The sequence below is a fragment of the Ictalurus furcatus genome, chromosome 22, assembly GCF_023375685.1.
Source record: "Ictalurus furcatus strain D&B chromosome 22, Billie_1.0, whole genome shotgun sequence".
NCBI classification, from domain to species: Eukaryota; Metazoa; Chordata; class Actinopteri; order Siluriformes; family Ictaluridae; genus Ictalurus; species Ictalurus furcatus.
Window position 1 is genome coordinate 13271098 of NC_071276.1, and position 19616 is coordinate 13290713.

The window sequence follows — 19616 nt, forward strand, 5'->3', positions numbered from 1 at the left end:
GAGTACTCCCATCAGGATAGAAATGTGTTATCACAGGCTTAAGATGATCAGTCAGAACATGTGTATTGATTTATAATGACTCTACCCTCCAAAGGAAGGTCATCACCTGAGGGCAAGGAGGTTGGGGAGCTGCTCCTGACCTTAACCCAAGGTTCCCATCGGGTAGCAGAGTTCGACCTCAAGTTCCGCAGGAATAAAGCTGGTAGAGGATGGAACAACACAGCCCTGAAAGGCACGTTTCAATGAGTTCTCATGGAGATGGCATGCCACATTGAACCGCTCACTTTTGACTCCCTCATCAACCTCGCCATCCGCTTAGACTACCTGCTGCACAGTCATTGCCCCCACCGGGAAACTCTGGGCTCTCAGGGAGCAAGCGCCTCTTCTGAACCCATGCAACTGAGGCACACCAAGCTCAGCAAGGGAGAGGGGGAGAAACAATGCCGCAAGCACTGATGCTTCTATTGTGGCAGCCCCGACCCCTCCTACAGGGGTATATCCGTGGGTTTCTTCTTTGTGGAAAAGAAAGCGGGCATCCTCTAGCCATACATCAACTATCGAGGGTTAAACCAACTTACTGTCAAATCCCAGTACCCTCTGCCTTTTGTCTCGGCAGACCTCTAACAACTTCATTCCGCCCAGGTTTTCACAAAACTAGACCTCCACAGTGCTTTCAATGTGGTGCATATTCAGGACGGAGATGAGTGGAAAACAGCATTTAGCACCACCTCTGGCCACTATGAGTACTGTGGGATGCTGTATGGGCTCTCTTGCATCCCCTCTGTCTTCCAACGTCTGATAAATGAAGTCCTGTGGGACATGCTGGGGAAATACGTCATCACATATATCGATGATATGCAAGCTATGTGCTGGACCAAACTAAAACAAATGATATTTTCTGTATATACTGAAAAAATATTTTATTCTACATCCTGCCCAGTGTTTGAAAAATGTGCAAACTGAAGACTTTGAGAACAAATGTAAATGAATGTAGGATATGCCATACATTATGGACACAAAAAAGGTTTCAAATATAAACATTACATTATTAACTGTTTGTCCACAGCAGGACAGTTTAACAGCTAAATGAAGAAAGCGCATTAAACAGCACACGCAACTGACAGGGCAACGGACATGAAACTATTAAGAATTTAATAAAGTTATCTTCTGCTTTGAACAGCACATTTCCTGCAGCTGCTGGCTCTGTGACTTCAGCCTAAACCCAGGCCACGGTCATCACAGTCAGCGAACTCAGTTTCCCAGAACACACCGCAGCCTACAAACAGTCTCCAAGGACTACACATCCTAAGATAAATGCGCCTTATTACATTCACAGTCACCTGATATCTAAACCATGCACACCTGGCACTGATCACCAACAGCACTTTACATTGGACTTTAACATATTTATATTATATTTATGTTATATGTCTGTGTTAACTGTTCTGGTTTTTGACTTTTGCTAGCTTCTTTGTTTTTGTGTTTTTGCCTTAGCCCTGATTTTCTGTTTTCTGTTTGTGCCTCACCTGACCTTGACCTTGCTTAACGTTTTTGGATTTGTCTGCCTGCCTTTCATTAAAATAATGAATCTCAGAATCCATCTCAACCTCCTATTTCATGACAGTATGATTTATAAAAAAAATTAAAAAAAAAAAAAAAACACTGAACACTTTGTATTTAGGAAACAAATATGCATATTTAATGTCCCAGTTCACTTCCAGTGAAAAGAGAAATAATGGCATTTCAGTTCCATTTGTCGCTTTCAGGAGACATGTGTTATTGTCCTCCATTTTAATTACACCGTCGAGCCAGAAAAAAATACACCTCTCCTTTCTCTGTAATCCTACTATTCCACAAAAACCCCAGACAAACTATTTCCACAGTGAAATCAGCAATGGAACAAATCAATATGAAATTCATTATAGAACAGCTCACTGCACATGGAAAGATAAAAACGGATTTCTTACAGAAAAAAGTATGAATGTGTGAATATATTTTATGCTGTGCATTAGATATCTGGCTTTTAAATGCACGGCTGTATATTTTACTGCTTCAAAAATTAATGAAGCAATTTCACATATTGGACTTTCGATTTCAACATGGTCTTAAAGAGCTCATGGTCTCAAAATGTGGATGAAAGCTGCAAGGGCTTGATCAGAGTTCCTAATAAATCTAAACTTTAACGGATGTGACAGAAGGAATGAGACCTGATATGAGACCATCACAGTCATTATGGAGGTAGCTAACATTTGAGAGATTAGCAACGAACTACTGTTTGTTAGCTTTAGCTAATATGTTCCCACGTTGTTATCTAATTTAACATTTGGAACTAAATGTGTGATTGCAGGCAGACATCATTTTCTTTTGGGAATTTTTTCCTTGTACATTTATTTTCATAATTTAAGTACATTTAAGAGTTTATGATGGATCTTTCAAATTCTGACAAATTGTGCATAGAATCTAGATTTAACGTTTAGCCATGCGTCAGCTTTGATAATAAAGTTGCAGACTCCATTAAATGAAAACCCAAACAAAGTGATGAACTTTTGCCTCAGTCACTGCTGACTATCAAACAAACCAGTTCCAAGAAATGAGAAAAGAAAGTTAGCGCCAGAGGAAGTACGACTATAGGGAGGAAGACGGGGAAACACCGATCTGAGCGTATAAAAGAGGAGTAAACACACTCATTCATTCACACAAGCTTCTTGATCAGTGACCAGAAAATCATTAAGAGAATCTTCAGAGCATCGAGTGTGTTCAAGAGCAAGAGGAAAATGAAGTCTGCTGCAGTTTTTGTTGTGTTCGCCTGTCTACTTATTGTTCATGTACAAGGTAAGATTCTGAATCCTCATCTGCACCTCTTTTAATGATACACAGGATTACACAGATTTGTAATATCTCAAAATGTTCTTCTGTTTGCAGGACAGGCCAGGACCAGTGTAAGGAGGTGTTGGTGTCAGGGTCCTGCAGCTAACGTAGTTCGTCTACAACGTATTGACAAGATTGAAATTCATCCTGCGAGTGCAACTTGTGAAAATAAGGAAATCATGTAAGTTCAGTAACTACTAATATCCATAACAATGTATAATACAACATAACTGAGCTCTATTGAGTTATCTAACTCCTTGTTTATCTCTGTAGTGTCACTCTGAAGAATGGTGCAGGAAAAAAGTGCTTGAATCCAGAATCTGAATTTATTAAGAAATACATCACGGCAGGATTAGAGAAAAGGTGGGTACATTTTTATTGAATATTGTTTCATTATCGTAATATTGGTCTGTTATTTATATAAGAGATAAAACTAAGTTTTAAAATTTGTTTCTGTTTTGCAGGAGTGCAGTGTAAAGCATGCACCATGTCGTTACTGAACAGAAGAGGAAGACGAGAGAACAGAGACAGCTTGCTTAAAATATTTTAAGTGTTGTAAAAAGTGTACATGTGATATGTCTAACTGTTTAATTTATGAGAGTTCCTTCTGTATATTGCTGGATGTATATAGTTGTTAAAGAAACATGAAAGATTTCTTAATATATATTGTTTTTGTATACTAAAGTACTAAATTATAATAAAATCAGCACATAAAAGTGCTTAAAAACTTCAGAAAGCAATTCAATGTGTTTCTTATTACAGGATATCAATACATTTTTATAATGTTTGCCCAATATCAGATTTCTGATCCGTATTATTTGTAGGCGTGGACTGAGATGAAAACTGACTCTTCATTCATGTTATAACACGAAATTATTAATGAGGTAATGAGAGGATGGGAGGAGGAGAGGTACTTAAAATATCCACACCCACACCTACAGCAGAGATATTCAGCAAACTACAGACACACACATCACTGAAACACTGAATTCAGCAGTAAGAAAAACACACCTGTGAAACCTTTGAAACGATATTAAAAGCATCGTCTGTTATTTTGCTCTCTGATAAATAATCAGTGATTGGTATTGCTGACAGTGTCACACTACTGCATATTCATAATGATTCTCACATGTAAACTAGTAGGAAATGTACACACAGTTAATGTTATTGGGTGGCACGGTGGTGACGTGGGTATTGTTACTGTCTCACAGCTCCAAATTCTCCAACAGGTCTTTAAGTGGGTTGAGATCTGGAGACTGTGAAGGTCATGTCATGTGATTTACATCATTTTCATTGTCTTCAAATCACTCAGTGAGCCCCAGTGACTATATATGTGGGTGGGCTTTGTATCAGGGCTTTGAAAGTGCAGCCAAAATGTCTCTGAGGCCCTCTAGTGGCTGGCTGTAGTACTTGCATAAATTCTATTTAGCATTTTACATATTAATTGATTAATAATGCTGTACTTATCACTTTGAGATAGCATGCAATTCAACATTATTAGCTGCACTTCAGGTAATAGCTCTCAATGTCCACAATACCAGCATGAAGAAGGGGAGTGTTCATGACCAATGTGGCTGGGCAAGAAGTGGACCCACTGTCCCAATGGTAGTGTTGTATATAAAATATACATGAAATAAACACGAGGGAGACCTAGTATGAGTAATATGTAATCTTATTGAGAATTCACTGGGCTGGTGGACTGTATGAACAGATGTTCACCTAAGACACACACACACACACACACACACACACACACACACAGAGGCCTGGTTTGTATGCAGAAAACAGAAATTAATCTGTTTCATATTCTGTTTCATGAAAAACTATTATGGGGTAATGTACATGCAAGTACTATAAACAAAAAAAAGAAATGTAGAACAAACATAAAATTTACTCATAATGTAGAGATGGTGTGTTTGAAAGTGTCCGTTCTCAACGAAAATCCAGTCAGGAAGCGACACGGAGAAGGTCAAGTTATTTTTAAAGAGTGAACCAAGACAAAATATATTTTAGAGCCGGAACTGCACCTGCGTGATAAGGGTCGCTCAACAGTGCCAATTGATGTACGTAATGGTGTTCCGGGATAGCTAACTCTAAACATATTGATGTCTGGGTCATCCTGACCCTAAGAAAACTGTATAAATAGAAAAGCTTCAGCTCTGGTTTTTGAGATTGCATTTTGGGATGTCCCAAACTGTGGGGATCTCGTGTGGTGGAACGGAACGAATAAACCTGGACCCTTGCTTCTTCTCACTCACGGCTGATGTCTTATTTTTCTTTCTCCAATTGAATATGTGAGTATCTGTTTCTGTGTTAAGTGTCTTCAGGTAATAGGAAAAATTTGGGCCAGCAGTAGTATCTACTGAGCATGCTCGGACTCCGTTTATCACAAGATGGTAACCTTTAATTCCCAAAAAAAGCTTTAAAACTGCAGAATGGGAGTAAATGGCACCATATTGCCCACTCATATATGCAGTCATTGGTGATCCCACGTGCACTGTGGATGGATGCAGAGTTATCCCGGAAAAAAGCACTCCCATCAGCATAGAAATATTTCATCATAAGACACAAACGTGTATATTTAATGACCCAGTTCATTTCCACTGAAGAGAGAAATAATAACCTTTCAGTTTCATTTGTACTTTTAAGGAGACTCGTGTAATTACCCTCTTCCACTATAATTACACCACTGAGCCAGCAATATACACTTCTCCTTTTCCTAAGAAATCCCTGTTTTGGAAAAACCTTATATGAAATTACAATAAGATATACTGAATGCTCACATTACAGGGTGGACATGTTTTACTATCTGGTGCAGACAACACATCATGCTTCAAATTCAGTGCCCAGTAGTTTTTATCAATGAACAGTTAATGTTGTCTTTCAGTGTAAGTATTTTAATAAAGTCACAGTAATCACAGTGAAGCAGGATGGACAACAGGATGTGCAAAAAAAAAAAAAATCATAAATCAAACATTAAAATAATAATAATAATAATAATAATAATAATAATAATAATAATAATAATAATAATTAAGTAGTAGATATTTGACCTTAGCAATATTTACCATTGACTATAACTAAAAATAACAGAAAAAAAACATGTGTAAAAGTCAGTTTTAAGCTATGATATTTGGTTGAAATACAGTTAAGGTTTAAGCATGTGCACATTTGAACTTCTGTTGCAGTATGATGTAGATGAAATTCTGAACACTTTGTATACAGGACACAAACGTGCATATTTAATGACCCAGTTCATTTCCACTGAAGAGAGAAATAATGACTTTTCAGTTTCATATGTCGCTTTAGGAGACGTATGTTATTATCCTCCTCCACGTTAATTACACCACTGAGCCAGCAATATACACTTCTCTTTTCTCTGAAATCCTACTATTCCACAAAAACCCCAGACAAACACTTTCCACAGTGAAATCAGTGATGTAACAAATCCATATGAAATTCAGAGCAGAACATTTCACTGCACACGGAACTATGAAAAGTGATTTCATGGAGAAATAAAAGTATGAAATCATGAAAATATCATTTAGATACCTAGATTATAAATGCATACATGACTGTATATTTTACTGCTTCAAAGAATAATAAAGTCATTTTATATAGGCATTCATCAGGTAGCTACAAGGAGGTGATTGAAATTCCTAATAAATCTGAACTTTTATAGGTTTGACAGTAGGAATGGAGCTAGTGTAATACCATCACAGTTATTATCATGATAACTAACATTTGAGAGATGTTGCTAGTTAGATTTAGCTAATGTGCTCACACACATCCTTGGTGAAAGAGACACTAATTTACAATCAGAAACTAAAATCCGTGTGTGACTTGAGGCAGTTATTTTTTCTTTAATGAATATATATTTACACTTTTACTTCCATAATTTAAGTAATTATAAGACTTTATACTTTTCTACTTTCAAGTGAGTTAAAAATTTTAAAGCTTTACCAGAGTATTTTCTACAAGTAATTGTACTTTCATTTGAATAAAGAATTTAGGCACTTTTACCCCTCTGATGAAATTCAACAAAATAATCTTCAATGGCCATTGCTCTTTCAAATTGTGACAAATATGTGATTGCATAGAATCTAGATTTAACGTTTAGCTATGCGTCAGCTTTGATAATAAAGTTGCAGACTCCATTAAATGAAAACCCAAACAAAGTGATGAACTTTTGCCTCAGTCACTGCTGACTATCAAAGAGACCAGTTCCAGGAAATCAGAAAGTTAGCTCAAGAGGAAGTACGACTGGAAGTGAAAGCGATTCAACTATAGGGAGGAAGACAGGGAAACACCGATCTGAGCGTATAAAAGAGGAGTAAACACACTCATTCATTCACACAAGCTTCTTGATCAGTGACCAGAAAATCATTAAGAGACTCTTCAGAGCATCGAGTGTGTTCAAGAGCAAGAGGAAAATGAAGTCTGCTGCAGTTTTTGTTGTGTTTGCCTGTCTACTTATTGTTCATGTACAAGGTAAGATTCTGAATCCTCATCTGCACCTCTTTTAATGATATACAGGATTACACAGATTTGTAATATCTCAAAATGTTCTTCTGTTTGCAGGACAGGCCAGGACCAGTGTAAGGAGGTGTTTGTGTCAGGGTCCTGCAGCTAACGTAGTTCGTCGACAACGTATTGACAAGATTGAAATTCATCCTGCGAGTGCAACTTGTGAAAATAAGGAAATCATGTAAGTTCAGTAACTACTAATATCCATAACAATGTATAATACAACATAACTGAGCTCTATTGAGTTATCTAACTTGTTGTTTATCTCTGTAGTGTCACTCTGAAGAATGGTGCAGGAAAAAAGTGCTTGAATCCGGAATCTGAATTTATTAAGAAATACATCACGGCAGCATTAGAGAAAAGGTGGGTACATTTTTATTGAATATTGTTTCATTATCGTAATATTGGTCTGTTATTTATATAAGAGATAAAACTAAGTTTTAAAATTTGTTTCTGTTTTGCAGGAGTGCAGTGTAAAGCGTGCACCGTGTCGTTACTGAACAGAAGAGGAAGACGAGAGAACAGAGACAGCTTGCTTAAAATATTTTAAATGTTGTAAAAAGTGTACATGTGATATGTCTAACTGTTTAATTTATGAGCGTTCCTTCTGTATATTGCTGGATGTATATAGTTGTTAAAGAAACATGAAAGATTTCTTAATATATATTGTTTTTGTATACTAAAGTACTAAATTATAATAAAATCAGCACATAAAAGTGCTTAAAAACTTCAGAAAGCAATTCAATGTGTTTCTTATTACAGGATATCAATACATTTTTATAATGTTTGCCCAATATCAGATTTCTGATCCGTATTATTTGTAGGTGTGGACTGAGATGAACACTGACTCTTCATTCATGTTATAACACATTTACAGCAAACTACAGTCACATCATTGAAACACTGAATTCAGCAGTAAGAAAAACACACCTGTGAAACTTTTGAAATGAAAAGCACCATCACTTGAAACAAATATGATTCCTAACCTTTTTATTCATACAACATCTATTATTAATATTTGTATGTTTTTACTTATATGTCCATATTAATTAAACTTTAACTAAGGTAAAAGAATTGAAGTATGAATGATCATGTCTTTTTTATTTGTTCAGGCCTCTGCTCTGAAACTTTGCGAAATTGCGTCAGACCACAAGGCTGGGTCAGTAGGTTGAGCTTTGGGTACTGTGCTTCCTATTTCACTTTTTGTTGATGTTCCAGCTGTGGCATTGTCTCATTCATGACTCAATGACTTCCACTCTCTCACTACTGTTGCCTTCGACCTCATGGCTACTCTCTGGCCTTTCACTCTCTTTGCCCTGTTGATGCTCTGCCTCAAGGCCACACTCTTGCTCCTCTCTCTCTTTGTACAGTAATAATTTGTACAGTAGGTTGTGACAACATGTTTTTTCCCATTACTTTAAAATTTTAACTTGATTAAACTTTTTAAAGTCAGTTTAGTATAATTTAATTAGAAATTATTCATTTTAAGGCAGCCAGGATTTTTATTTATTTATTTTTTGCTGCAGTAATTTGTTCAGTAATTTATTTACAGTAACACGCTCACCCACTGTTTGGGATAATGAACAGTTTTGCCTACTCTATACAGTAAAATGAAAAACAGATAATTATAGATGAACACTTAAATTTAGTCATAATATATTTTGCAGTGCAATGTCTTAAATATGCACTAAATCAACTGCTAGTGGAAGTGAAAAAGACAAACTTCTAAGCAGAAAGAATAGTTCATTTCTTCATAAAATTGTACGCTTGTTTTTCAATAGATTTAACACTGTATTTATGATTTAAAGACTAAAATGAAGTATTTTTGAAACATTAAATATGCTCTAGTTTGTTTGCACTTTGACTTTGAACGAGAGGAACAAAGCATTGCTTTAAAACTGACTTCCTTGTATCAAATCCATTGGAATGTCCTGGTGTGAGGATATAATGTTTGAGTAAACATTCATATCCAGTTACTGCTTAGACCTCACAGTTGCCTGGGCAGTAAGAAGCATACTTTAAAAACAAGGGGAAGATTTTCTGTATCTCTCATTGTGCTTGAAGATAATAATGAAAATGTTATTGTCCTTTTTAGTATTGTGTCTTATTGCTTGACTACAGCTCCTTTAATGATATAGAATTTAAAATAAATGTGAAATAATGCAGAGCCATGTAGCATTTCTTTCTATTTTCAGTACAGTCCAAGACCAGCGGAAGGAGGTGTGCCATGGTTCAGTGGTAAACATGGATAATCATATAAAAGTGTACAAATGAAACAGGCTCAAAATATTCATATCCAGAACTATGTACAGTGCCCTCCACTAATATTGGCACCCTTGGTACATATGAGCAAAGAAGGGAAAATGGTCTTTATTGTTTAACCTGATATTTTGTTTAGAAAATTTACAAAAATACTCTGCTCTTATGTATATCAAACAATTGCGAACAAAACACAGGTTTATCCAAAAGAAATATGTTTGTTAAATATATGTGAGGCACAATTATTGGCACCCCTATGAACTCATATGAGAAAAATATATTTGAAGTATACTCCCATTGATAATTTTAGGACACCTGGGTGACTAGAAACAGGAAAATTGTTCAACCATGACTTCCTGTTTCACAGGGGTATAAATATGAGGTAACACATAGGCCAAATTCCCTTAGTCATTCATAACAATGGGTAAGACCAAGGAATATAGCTGTGATGTACGGCAAAAGGTTGTTGAGCTTCACAAAATGGGAAGTGGGTATAAGAAAATAGCACAAGCATTGAAAATACCAATTTCCACCATCAGGGCAATAATTACAAAGTTTCAGTCAACTGGAAATGTTATGAATCAACCTAAATTTGACGTGTGTCTATATTGCCTCAACGCACTGTGAAGAGGATGGTTCGAGTGGCTAAAAAATCTCCAAGGATCACAGCTAAACTTGCTCTTTTTCCAATCTTCAAATGTTTAATTTTGTTGGTCAATGAGGATATTTCAGCTCAGGAACAGTTTCTTCCCTCAGGCCATCATACTCTTCAACACAGACATGTCCAACATACAGATCCCTTAGGACTCCATAAAGACTCTACAGTCACTCTGCACTCCAATGACACTCTGCACATTGCACATTGTGTTGTTACTACACATAGTGTAACATACTGCATATTTTGTCCATCCATTTTTTGCACCTTCCCTGCTTATATTGTACATCCCTTTTTCACATCCCTGTACATATATTTCATATATCTTATCTTATTTCTTATTCATTTTTTTATTTTTAAAGTTTTTTTTTGTTAGTATTTAATACACACTCTAAAGAGTAGACCAAGTTTTCATTTCACTGCAAGTTATATACTGCATATAATTGTGTATGTGACAAATAAATCTTGAATATATTTCTGTCATGTGGAATCCATTATTCTACAGAGTAATGTAACAAAAGTATTTTCTGGTTGTTCCAGATTTGTTGTTTTCTTCTCACTGGGTTTTCCCAAGAGGAAGGAATAGAGCATATGAAAATATAATCTCTGGTCAAATGAAAAAGTGAAAGTCAAATATAACCCTCCTCCCCACTTCTCTTACAGTACTTAACTTCCATCATTTCACCTTGTCTTCCACAATATCAGCCAAGCTTCACGATGAAGGCTGCAACTCTCACAGTGCTGCCCTTGATCGTCTTTGCACTGACTGCAATACTTTGTGAAGGTAAGCTGGTCTTTATCAACATCCTTAAAATATGCTTGTCTACTCCACCTATATACAGATAGAAGTGCTGCAAAAAAAAAATAAAAAATGTTTCTGCAGGATGGGGAGAAGGAAAAGCAGAGCGTTGTTTCTGCCAAAAGAAAGCACTGGAAAAGGTAAGACCTGCACTTGTGAAGAAGTTTGAGATATTCCCTCCAAGTGCCTCCTGTTCAAATACTGAGATCATGTGAGTATCAGTCACTGTTAAACTATTTGCCATTACACAATCTAATACCGCTTACACTTTATGTAGTTATTCATTCTTCATTCATTCATACTGTGCAATAAAAAGGAAACTACTGTAGGTTGATGAATTACAGTCCACATCTGTGCTTTTCAGATTATCTCTGAAGCAAGGAATGAAGGTCTGCCTGGATCCAGAAGGAAACCAAGGACAGAAAGTCTTAATGTGAGCAGACGCAAAGAGAAAGCTTGATACACATAAACACATATTAGCCTTGCTCAAGTACTAATTGATCGTGCTGAGATCTTCCCAAATCCTTAACTAAGACAAAATATCGAGTGCTCGCTAAACACACAATTATGCTCATTATCTTTCTTTTATGTTTTCAGTGGACAGAAATTAAAGATAAAGTCCAAGGAAAGAAGGGGAAAGAAGCAGAAGAAGATCAAACAGCAAAACTGAAGTTTACAGCTGGAGAATTCTACACATATATGATTGCTCAACCTTTTCACATTACTGTTTCATATGTGATTAGTCAGTCAATATAATAATCTCACTATGCTCTCTGTTGTTTCAAATGCATTACTTTCCAGAGCTAAATCACAGGCCATGAGGTATATATGTTAACTGCATATATATAAATGTAGTAAAGGTGATTATTGTATGTGTATCTTCTTGCTCGTATTTACTCTGACTTATAATAAATGATTAGCTATCCCAAACACTCGCCTGAAGAAATCATGTATGTATTTGTGTGAGCAGATGAAACCTATTCTGTCTTTTTTCTATCAAGTAATTATAAGAAATTGAGCAATATTTTTGAATTACTTCTAATCAAATTACCTGACAGTGTATTAATAGATAACACACAGTTCGTTACACAATGTATAATGATATTAATATTATGCACACAGTGATACTACAAAATGAACATTTAACAATAGATGTTAGATTGATTGACTACTTGATGGATTGATTGAAAGCTGAACCAAATCAAAATAAAACCTTAATACAGTTGTAATGTATTAACTTTATTTATTTATTTATTCATTTAATTATTTAATTATTTGTTTATTCTGAGGAAGAACGTCATGTAACACCAATTTGGTATACATTGTTTTGTTTTGTTTTGTTTTGTTTTGATCCATTATTTTATCAGATATTATCTCAGTGCATAAGGTTGTAAAAATACATTTTTAAAAGTAAGCAAATTAAATGTCAAGCTAGAAATGTCAGATCAGCAATATGTTTGTGGCCTCCAATGTTGGACTTAAAGACAAAGTTTTGATAGCTGCAAATCACAAACATTATAAAGTTAGAGTTATAATCAGTGAAATAATGAAAGACATGACTTTTTTTCAGTCTCACAAATGTCGGATCTTGTAACCAGGAACATGCTTTTGTAAACAAGCTGGCAACGGCACTCACACCCCTATGCAACCATAAACCAAACAGTGTGATGCAATTTGAACTTAAACACCACTGAAGATAAACAGAGATATTTCATAGGAATTTTGCACAGAACAGAGTAACAGAGTAGTGACACTGAAATGCTCTGGTCTAGTACAAACCTGAACATATAAACCAGTAAATATGTAAGTAGTTTCTTGTAAGACAATATTTATTCATTAAATTGAAAGAATAACACCCTGTATATTTGTTAAATTCTTATTTATAGTCCTGATGTCTATACTTGATTCAACTAAAACCTAGACTGTAAAATTCAAGGCTTGTGTTTAAATGTAATGGAGCAGCCTTATTCCTTTACTGGTTAAATCCCAAAGTTGATAAGACTGTGTTTTACCTACAATAAATAAATAAGTATTGCTGTAAATTGTAGAAAAAAAGTATAGTGCAAAGTTTTTAGAATTATTAGAAGTATTTAGAGCACTTGGATGGATGGATGGATGGATGGATGGATGGATAGATGGATGGATAGATAGATGGATGGATAAATGGATGGATGGATGGATGGATGGATGGATGGATGGATGGCTTAGACATAATGCAACACCACTGTCATTTTTTCAAGATCCCAGGAGCAGTATCCTGCCATGTGCATAGCATGTGGTCTGCGTGGACTTTATGGGATGGTGGAGCAGGGGTGGGGGTGGTGTTTTGTCAGGGTTGTTGAGCGGTCAGCACCAAACAGAGCAAACAAAGATTTAATGAGGAGGAGAGAGCAAACCTCCCGACCAAAGCAAGCAACATGCCATGCACTGAGCATGGAAGATCCAAGCCAGGGGAAAAAAAAAAAAAAAAATCATAACAATGTATTCATATTTGGTCACATCCTTAATAAAACGGTAAAAGCTGTACAAGCTTACTGAAATAATTTTCAATATGAAACATTTGTAAAGTGTAAACAAAATAATGTTCAAGGTTTCATCATAATAATATCATACATGTGTAACTGCAAAAACTGTGTACCCAAAACAAAGCAAGTACGCATTTTCTGTAATGTAATGAACAATTGATATGGCAGTAAATTGCATGAAAAAAATAAGATTTTAAAACAAAATCTAACAGAAATCAATTGTTTTAGATTGATGCTACATATATTAAGAGGCAAGATTTGACCAAAAATATAGTGTCATTTATAGCTGAGGAAATTTAGTCCTTATAGTAAAAATATCATATAGAGTCATCAGTTCTCAGATTGATCAAGCTGTTTTCCTTTATATTTATACAGTATACCGTATTACTGCAATATAATTGACCTGATAGCCAGAAATAGTTGGTATTCAAAGACATGAAAAGAGAAATCACAAAATTTCAGTTTCATTTGTTTCTTTCAGGAGAACCATGTAATTACCCACTTCCACTTTGGATAACCCAACAAAATGTTTTATTTTCCCTGTAATCATACTATTATAGAAAAGCACACTGTATATGAAATTCAGAGTTCAGCACACTGTATATGAAATTCAGACCAGCAAAGTCCACTGAAGCGGGATAGACAATATTATTAGTGATTAGTGAATATCATATTATTTTTCTGCTTAAAGGTGCAATAGTTGTTTTATTTATTTATTTATTTATTTATTTATTCCTTGCATCTGGAAAATATGTGGAATATGGTTAAAAAAAAAAAATTAGGCCATTGTCTCAACACAAGTGTACACTGTATTATGTGGCTAAGAAAACCAGTTTTGTTTGTGTTTACATGGGCCTCTTGTCAGTTAATTATACTCCTCAATGCCCAGTTCAGCCAGATAATTATCCTGTGGCAAAAACAAAAAACAAAAACATAATGACAAAAACACAGTATAAGCAGAATAAACAACAGCAGCACTTGTCCATGATGGAGTAATTTATTTCTGGTGAAAGGGATGAAGATGGATGTAGAATTAGCTTTGTCGATACATGACAGATCTTTAAAAGCAATCTCAATGAAGCTTTGAACAGTTTGAATGTCTGACATTATATAACAAATCAAGGAGATACTTTTTTATTGTTTATTTTTGTTTATTGTGTTATAGCTTGACTTTCAAGCAGCTGGATGGATTATCATGTGGCTACAAATTCTCCAAATGCAAATAACAGAGCTTAAAAGCTTAAAAGACATGTTTTTGTCTTTGCCAGTTCAGCTCCATCTATTTTTAGAGATCTAATCTTGGCAAATTTTGACAAATTTTGCCTAATGCGTCTTTAACAATCTTAATCCCTTGAATCAGTTTAAATTCTTTTTGCATTGGTATTTTTGTTAGATGGTAAACATGTCTCATGCACTGGTTTGTGTTATAAAGCTGCAGATTCTGTTCCACACTGTGCAAATAAAGTGAAATTTTGCCTTAGTCACTGCTGAGTTTAAAACTAAGCATTTCCAAGAAATAAGAAGGTTTTTCTCAGAGGAAGTTGAAAGTGAATGTGGTTTAATCGGCGGCAGAGAGATGAGGAAACACTGATCTGAGGATACTGTATAAAAAGAAGAGTAAACATGCTCATTCATTCACCGCTTCACGCTACAGGCTTCTGGACGAAAATCAACAGAATCCTCAGAGAGTCAACTCCGTGCAAGATCAAGAAGAAAATGAAGTCTGCTGCAGTTTTTCTTGCAGTTGCATGTCTACTCCTTGCATATGTACAAGGTAGGACTGATAATCTCATGCTTCAGATCACAATCCTTTTGAACGCAACTGCTTTGTTAATGCATTGCGTTGAATATGTAGATATACCATCATTGACAAATGATGTAATTGACATCTCTCTGCAGGACTACCGAGGATCAATTCCAGGAGGTGTTTGTGTCAGGGTCCTGTGGTTAACGCAGTTCGTCTACAACGGATTGACAAGATTGAATTGTATCCTGCAAGTGCAACTTGTCAGAAAGTGGAAATTATGTAAGTTCAATAACTACTAATATCCAACATACTGTATAACATACAACATACTGTACTGCATCATTATTTAGTTTCATACAGCGATCTAAATTGCTATTTATTTCTTTAGTGTCACTCTGAAGAGCGGCGCAGGACAAAAATGTCTGAACCCAGAATCCGAATTTACTCAGACCTACATCATGAAAGCCATTAAAAAAAGGTGAACACATTTCCACCTAATAGATAGTATGTTACTGTAGATTGTTGTATTATCTGAGCTATACTTTAAATTGTAATAAAATTTTATTTTGATTATAGGAAATGTATTTTTTCTTAAAAATATTTATCTGTTTACATCTTTCAGGAACGCAGAGTAAAGAGTGTGATGTGACACTACTGAACTGATGTGAAACGATCTTATCTGCAGTCAACATTTTCAATTCCTGAACTGATAAAGCTTGTCTTACTACTATATTTTTTGTCTTTGAATATTGTAAAAACTGATTTTTTTCTATATCTACTGTTTACTTTATGTCACAACTGTATATTGTAAGTCACTTTTAGAACCTTTTTGAACAAGATTTTTCTTTTTACATAATTTATTATTTTACATTTTTGTAAACGAATCTACATGTCTTATGTATAAAGAATTAAACACAGAGGTTTCTTAACCTTTCTGAAATTAGTAAAATTTCTTTCTCATTGAAAAGGTGATTGCAGATCAAATTAATTTACATTATGTGCATCATCTTTTAACTTAAGTCATTTTTAGAAACAAATATTTATCAGGATAATGTGTGAGCATAAAAAAAAAAACATATACGGTGGTGGCTCTTGAATGTTTTGGGGCTGTTTTTCTGCCAGAGGACCTGGACATTTTGTTAGGATACATGGCATCATGGACTCTTATCAAATCTCAACAGATATTAAATGAAAACCTGACTGCCTCTGCCAGAAGGCTTAAAATAGGCCATGGTTGGATCTTCCAGCAGAACAATGATCCAAAACACACATCAAAATCAACACAATAATGGTTTACTGACCACAAAATTCAAGGTCCTGCCATGGCCATCCCAGTCCCCTGACTTGAAACCCATATAAAACCTGTGGGGTGAACTGAAGAGGAGAGTCCACCAGCATGGCCCTCGAAATTTGAAGGATCTGGAGAGATTCTGTATGGAGGAATGGTCTCAGATTCCTTGCCATGTATTCTCCAACTTAATCAGGCATTTATAGAAGAATACTCAGAGCTGTTATCTTGGCAAAGGGAAGTATTGACTAAAAGGGTGCCAATAATTGTTACAAATTAATATATTTAACAAAGATAGATGCAAACGTGTGCAACAGCACAATACAGTACAACAACTACAAACAGGACAATAGGCACAGTAAAGGACAATGCCGCGCCGACCAGTACACGGTTCTTGTGTGGAATAAGGTGCCAAGAGATATTATAATATAATAATACATATTGTAGATGTAAATATAACATACAAATTAGCAACAGAAATGCAGGTGGGCAATACAGTCATTTGTTTAGAGTGTTTTATCAGCAATTGAAGAAAGAAATGTGCAAAAATTGCAGAGGTGTTCAGTTGAGTATGAGTGTGTGTGTGTGTGTGTGTCTGGGTTGGTCTTAGTCCAGTCCCTGAGTATAGAGGAGTCTGATGGCTTGGGTGAAGAAACTGTTACACATTCAGGCTGTGAGGGCCCGAATGTTTCGTTGCCTTTCTGCAGACGGCTGGAGGGTGAAGAGTTTGTGTGAGGGGTGTTTGAGGTCAACTGCAATGCCGGTGGCTTTGCAAATTTTGCGAATTGTTCATTTTTGATAGTTACATGAACAAACCTATTTTTATTTATGCAGTGATCCTACTGACAGTAAAATCTGAATATGTAATTACTTCAGAATGTAAAACTGTGCGAAAATCATGCAGAATGAAAGTAACAGACTAGTTTTGGGCACATGATTTATTCAATACAAGGAGGTATTGCTTTCAAAACTGAAACTGACCTCCTTCACTTTTGCATCAGAGCAGACGGAATGTTCCTGTTTCTCCAAGATGTTTACAGTAAGCATACTTACTCATCCTCAGCGTTGCCCATCTTAACATTTTAGGGAGTTAACATCTCAAAGGGTTTTTCCTTGTCACTGTCGCCACCGGCTCGCTCAATTAGGATTAATCCACACACTTAAAATCTGTATCCTGTGTTTATATATTTCTGTAAAGCTGCTTTGAGACAATGACCATTGTAAAAAGCACTATATAAATAAAATTGAATTGAAAAATTGAATTGAAACTGGAACAGGTACAGTATACTCAAAAACATCAAAACAGTGTGTACAAGTTCAAGAAAAGTGGGACATTATGTTACATCATGCTAGTCAAGCCATAAACTCAGTAAAGATGATGAAATGACAAAGAACAGGTGTTCTTCATGCTTTAGGCACATGCTTCTTCTGTAGCTGGTGACCAGGAGAGCCTGTATTCAGAGCTTTGAGGAGTGGAAGTCTCTGTTGCCTCCATGTTGTGAGAGTTCTGTATCACTATGCATCTTTTTCATGTATATCAAATTCCATTGCACAACCTGTGAAGAGAGGAACTGAAAGGCTATTTTAGGTGCTCATGAGTGGCACAATCAAATTCCAATGATGTCACAGCCATCTGTGTCCAGGATCCAAAAGAGCAAAATTGGTGGTTGGAGTTGCTCTCTCCCTGTCAATCAGAAGGAGTGTAGCCAAGCATGGGCATCTGTATATGGAAGAGGGCAGTTAGGTTTGTTTTCTTCTGTGTGTGTTGCGCTGCCTTGCAATGCAGTGACTGGCATCTCATGTCTTAGAGGAAGTACGTATTACCCCTTACCATCACTCAGCTGGTAGCTTTTGTGCAATAGAGGACAGCTGGCTAGTTGGTGGGAATTTGGGGAAATTTTATTGACATCATTGAGAAAGCTACATGGGTCATGAGTGTTATACGGGTAACACTAGTATAAAGCCATAACATGATGCAGGATCAGCATTACATTTTCTGCATTATCTATATGGAAATTACAAGAGAGACTGATCAGCTGTGGATTTAAATTGCATAAGTAAGCTGATTTGGCTGCTGATGAAACTTTGGGAATGGAGCAAGAACAGAAAACATGACATTTGTAGTGGTATCACTTATGAGCAAATAATATTTAGCACCCAGACCTCATGACGCTGGGTCAAAATCTGCTTGCTGACAGGGGAAACTGTCCACAATTGCACAAGGAACAGGAATATGGACAGGAGCTAAACTTCACCAGCTTTATCAGACAATCATTAAGCACAATGACAATGAACTTAAAATTTGAGTCTGTTTTTAATCTTATTTAATGTGTTGCTGAAACATGAATTTGTGTGAACTCATGAAGCCTTGATGACATGTCAGCATTTTCTGGAGTCAAACTATTTATAGGAGTTCACTTCAGTAAACATGACAAGCTTGTAGAAAGTGGTTGTGATTAGACCAGTACTCCTTTCCATTTAAAAGGAACTGCAAAAATGATCCTTCATAACCCTCATATGACCCAATAATCACGAGATGGAAACTACAGGCATTATAGCTACCTGAAGTAGGACATATTTTATTAGTGTAGTTATATCATGGTCTGTCCGAATACTCGATTCTGATTGGCTGGAAGGTGTGCGTTAAAACTGTGTATACCACAGTTAATTCCAGTCGGTTTAATCACCGGTGTAAATTAATGCACTGCCTATAAACAACTGTAACCATAGTAACATACAGTTACACTCACAGCTTCATAATTAGTAGACAGACATCGTAATTCACAAACGCACAATCTCCCTCTCTCTCTAATAACTATTTACTATAATTCATTTAAATATCTTATTCATTCACTACTTTATCACTGTGTATGATTTAGAGCGGGTAGAATTCTAGATTCAACGACCCATGTATAAAATAACTAACTAAAATTCGTCGTTATTTCGAT

The 19616-nt window shown here is 35.8% G+C and overlaps 4 protein-coding genes across 4 annotated transcripts; all 4 read left to right on the forward strand.

Moving 5' to 3' along the window:
- The first annotated feature begins 2579 nt into the window (after positions 1 to 2579).
- Positions 2580 to 4624, forward strand: LOC128599063 (C-X-C motif chemokine 11-6-like). Its single transcript, XM_053610424.1, has 4 exons — positions 2580 to 2832; positions 2923 to 3049; positions 3142 to 3231; positions 3333 to 4624. The coding sequence occupies exons 1-4, from the start codon at positions 2775 to 2777 to the stop codon at positions 3343 to 3345; spliced, it is 288 nt and encodes a 95-aa protein (XP_053466399.1). The 5' UTR covers positions 2580 to 2774; the 3' UTR covers positions 3346 to 4624.
- A 1789-nt stretch (positions 4625 to 6413) lies between these two features.
- LOC128599061 (C-X-C motif chemokine 11-6) lies at positions 6414 to 8127 on the forward strand. Its single transcript, XM_053610421.1, has 4 exons — positions 6414 to 7359; positions 7450 to 7576; positions 7669 to 7758; positions 7860 to 8127. The coding sequence occupies exons 1-4, from the start codon at positions 7302 to 7304 to the stop codon at positions 7870 to 7872; spliced, it is 288 nt and encodes a 95-aa protein (XP_053466396.1). The 5' UTR covers positions 6414 to 7301; the 3' UTR covers positions 7873 to 8127.
- Positions 8128 to 10989: 2862 nt separating this feature from the next.
- Positions 10990 to 12341, forward strand: LOC128599060 (C-X-C motif chemokine 11-1). The gene is made up of 4 exons (XM_053610420.1): positions 10990 to 11093; positions 11193 to 11319; positions 11473 to 11541; positions 11706 to 12341. Exons 1-4 carry the CDS (start codon positions 11027 to 11029, stop codon positions 11776 to 11778), a joined length of 336 nt encoding a protein of 111 aa, XP_053466395.1. The 5' UTR covers positions 10990 to 11026; the 3' UTR covers positions 11779 to 12341.
- Positions 12342 to 15192: 2851 nt separating this feature from the next.
- LOC128599059 (C-X-C motif chemokine 11-6) lies at positions 15193 to 16308 on the forward strand. Its single transcript, XM_053610419.1, has 4 exons — positions 15193 to 15407; positions 15533 to 15659; positions 15769 to 15858; positions 16003 to 16308. The coding sequence occupies exons 1-4, from the start codon at positions 15257 to 15259 to the stop codon at positions 16013 to 16015; spliced, it is 381 nt and encodes a 126-aa protein (XP_053466394.1). The 5' UTR covers positions 15193 to 15256; the 3' UTR covers positions 16016 to 16308.
- Positions 16309 to 19616: the final 3308 nt, after the last annotated feature.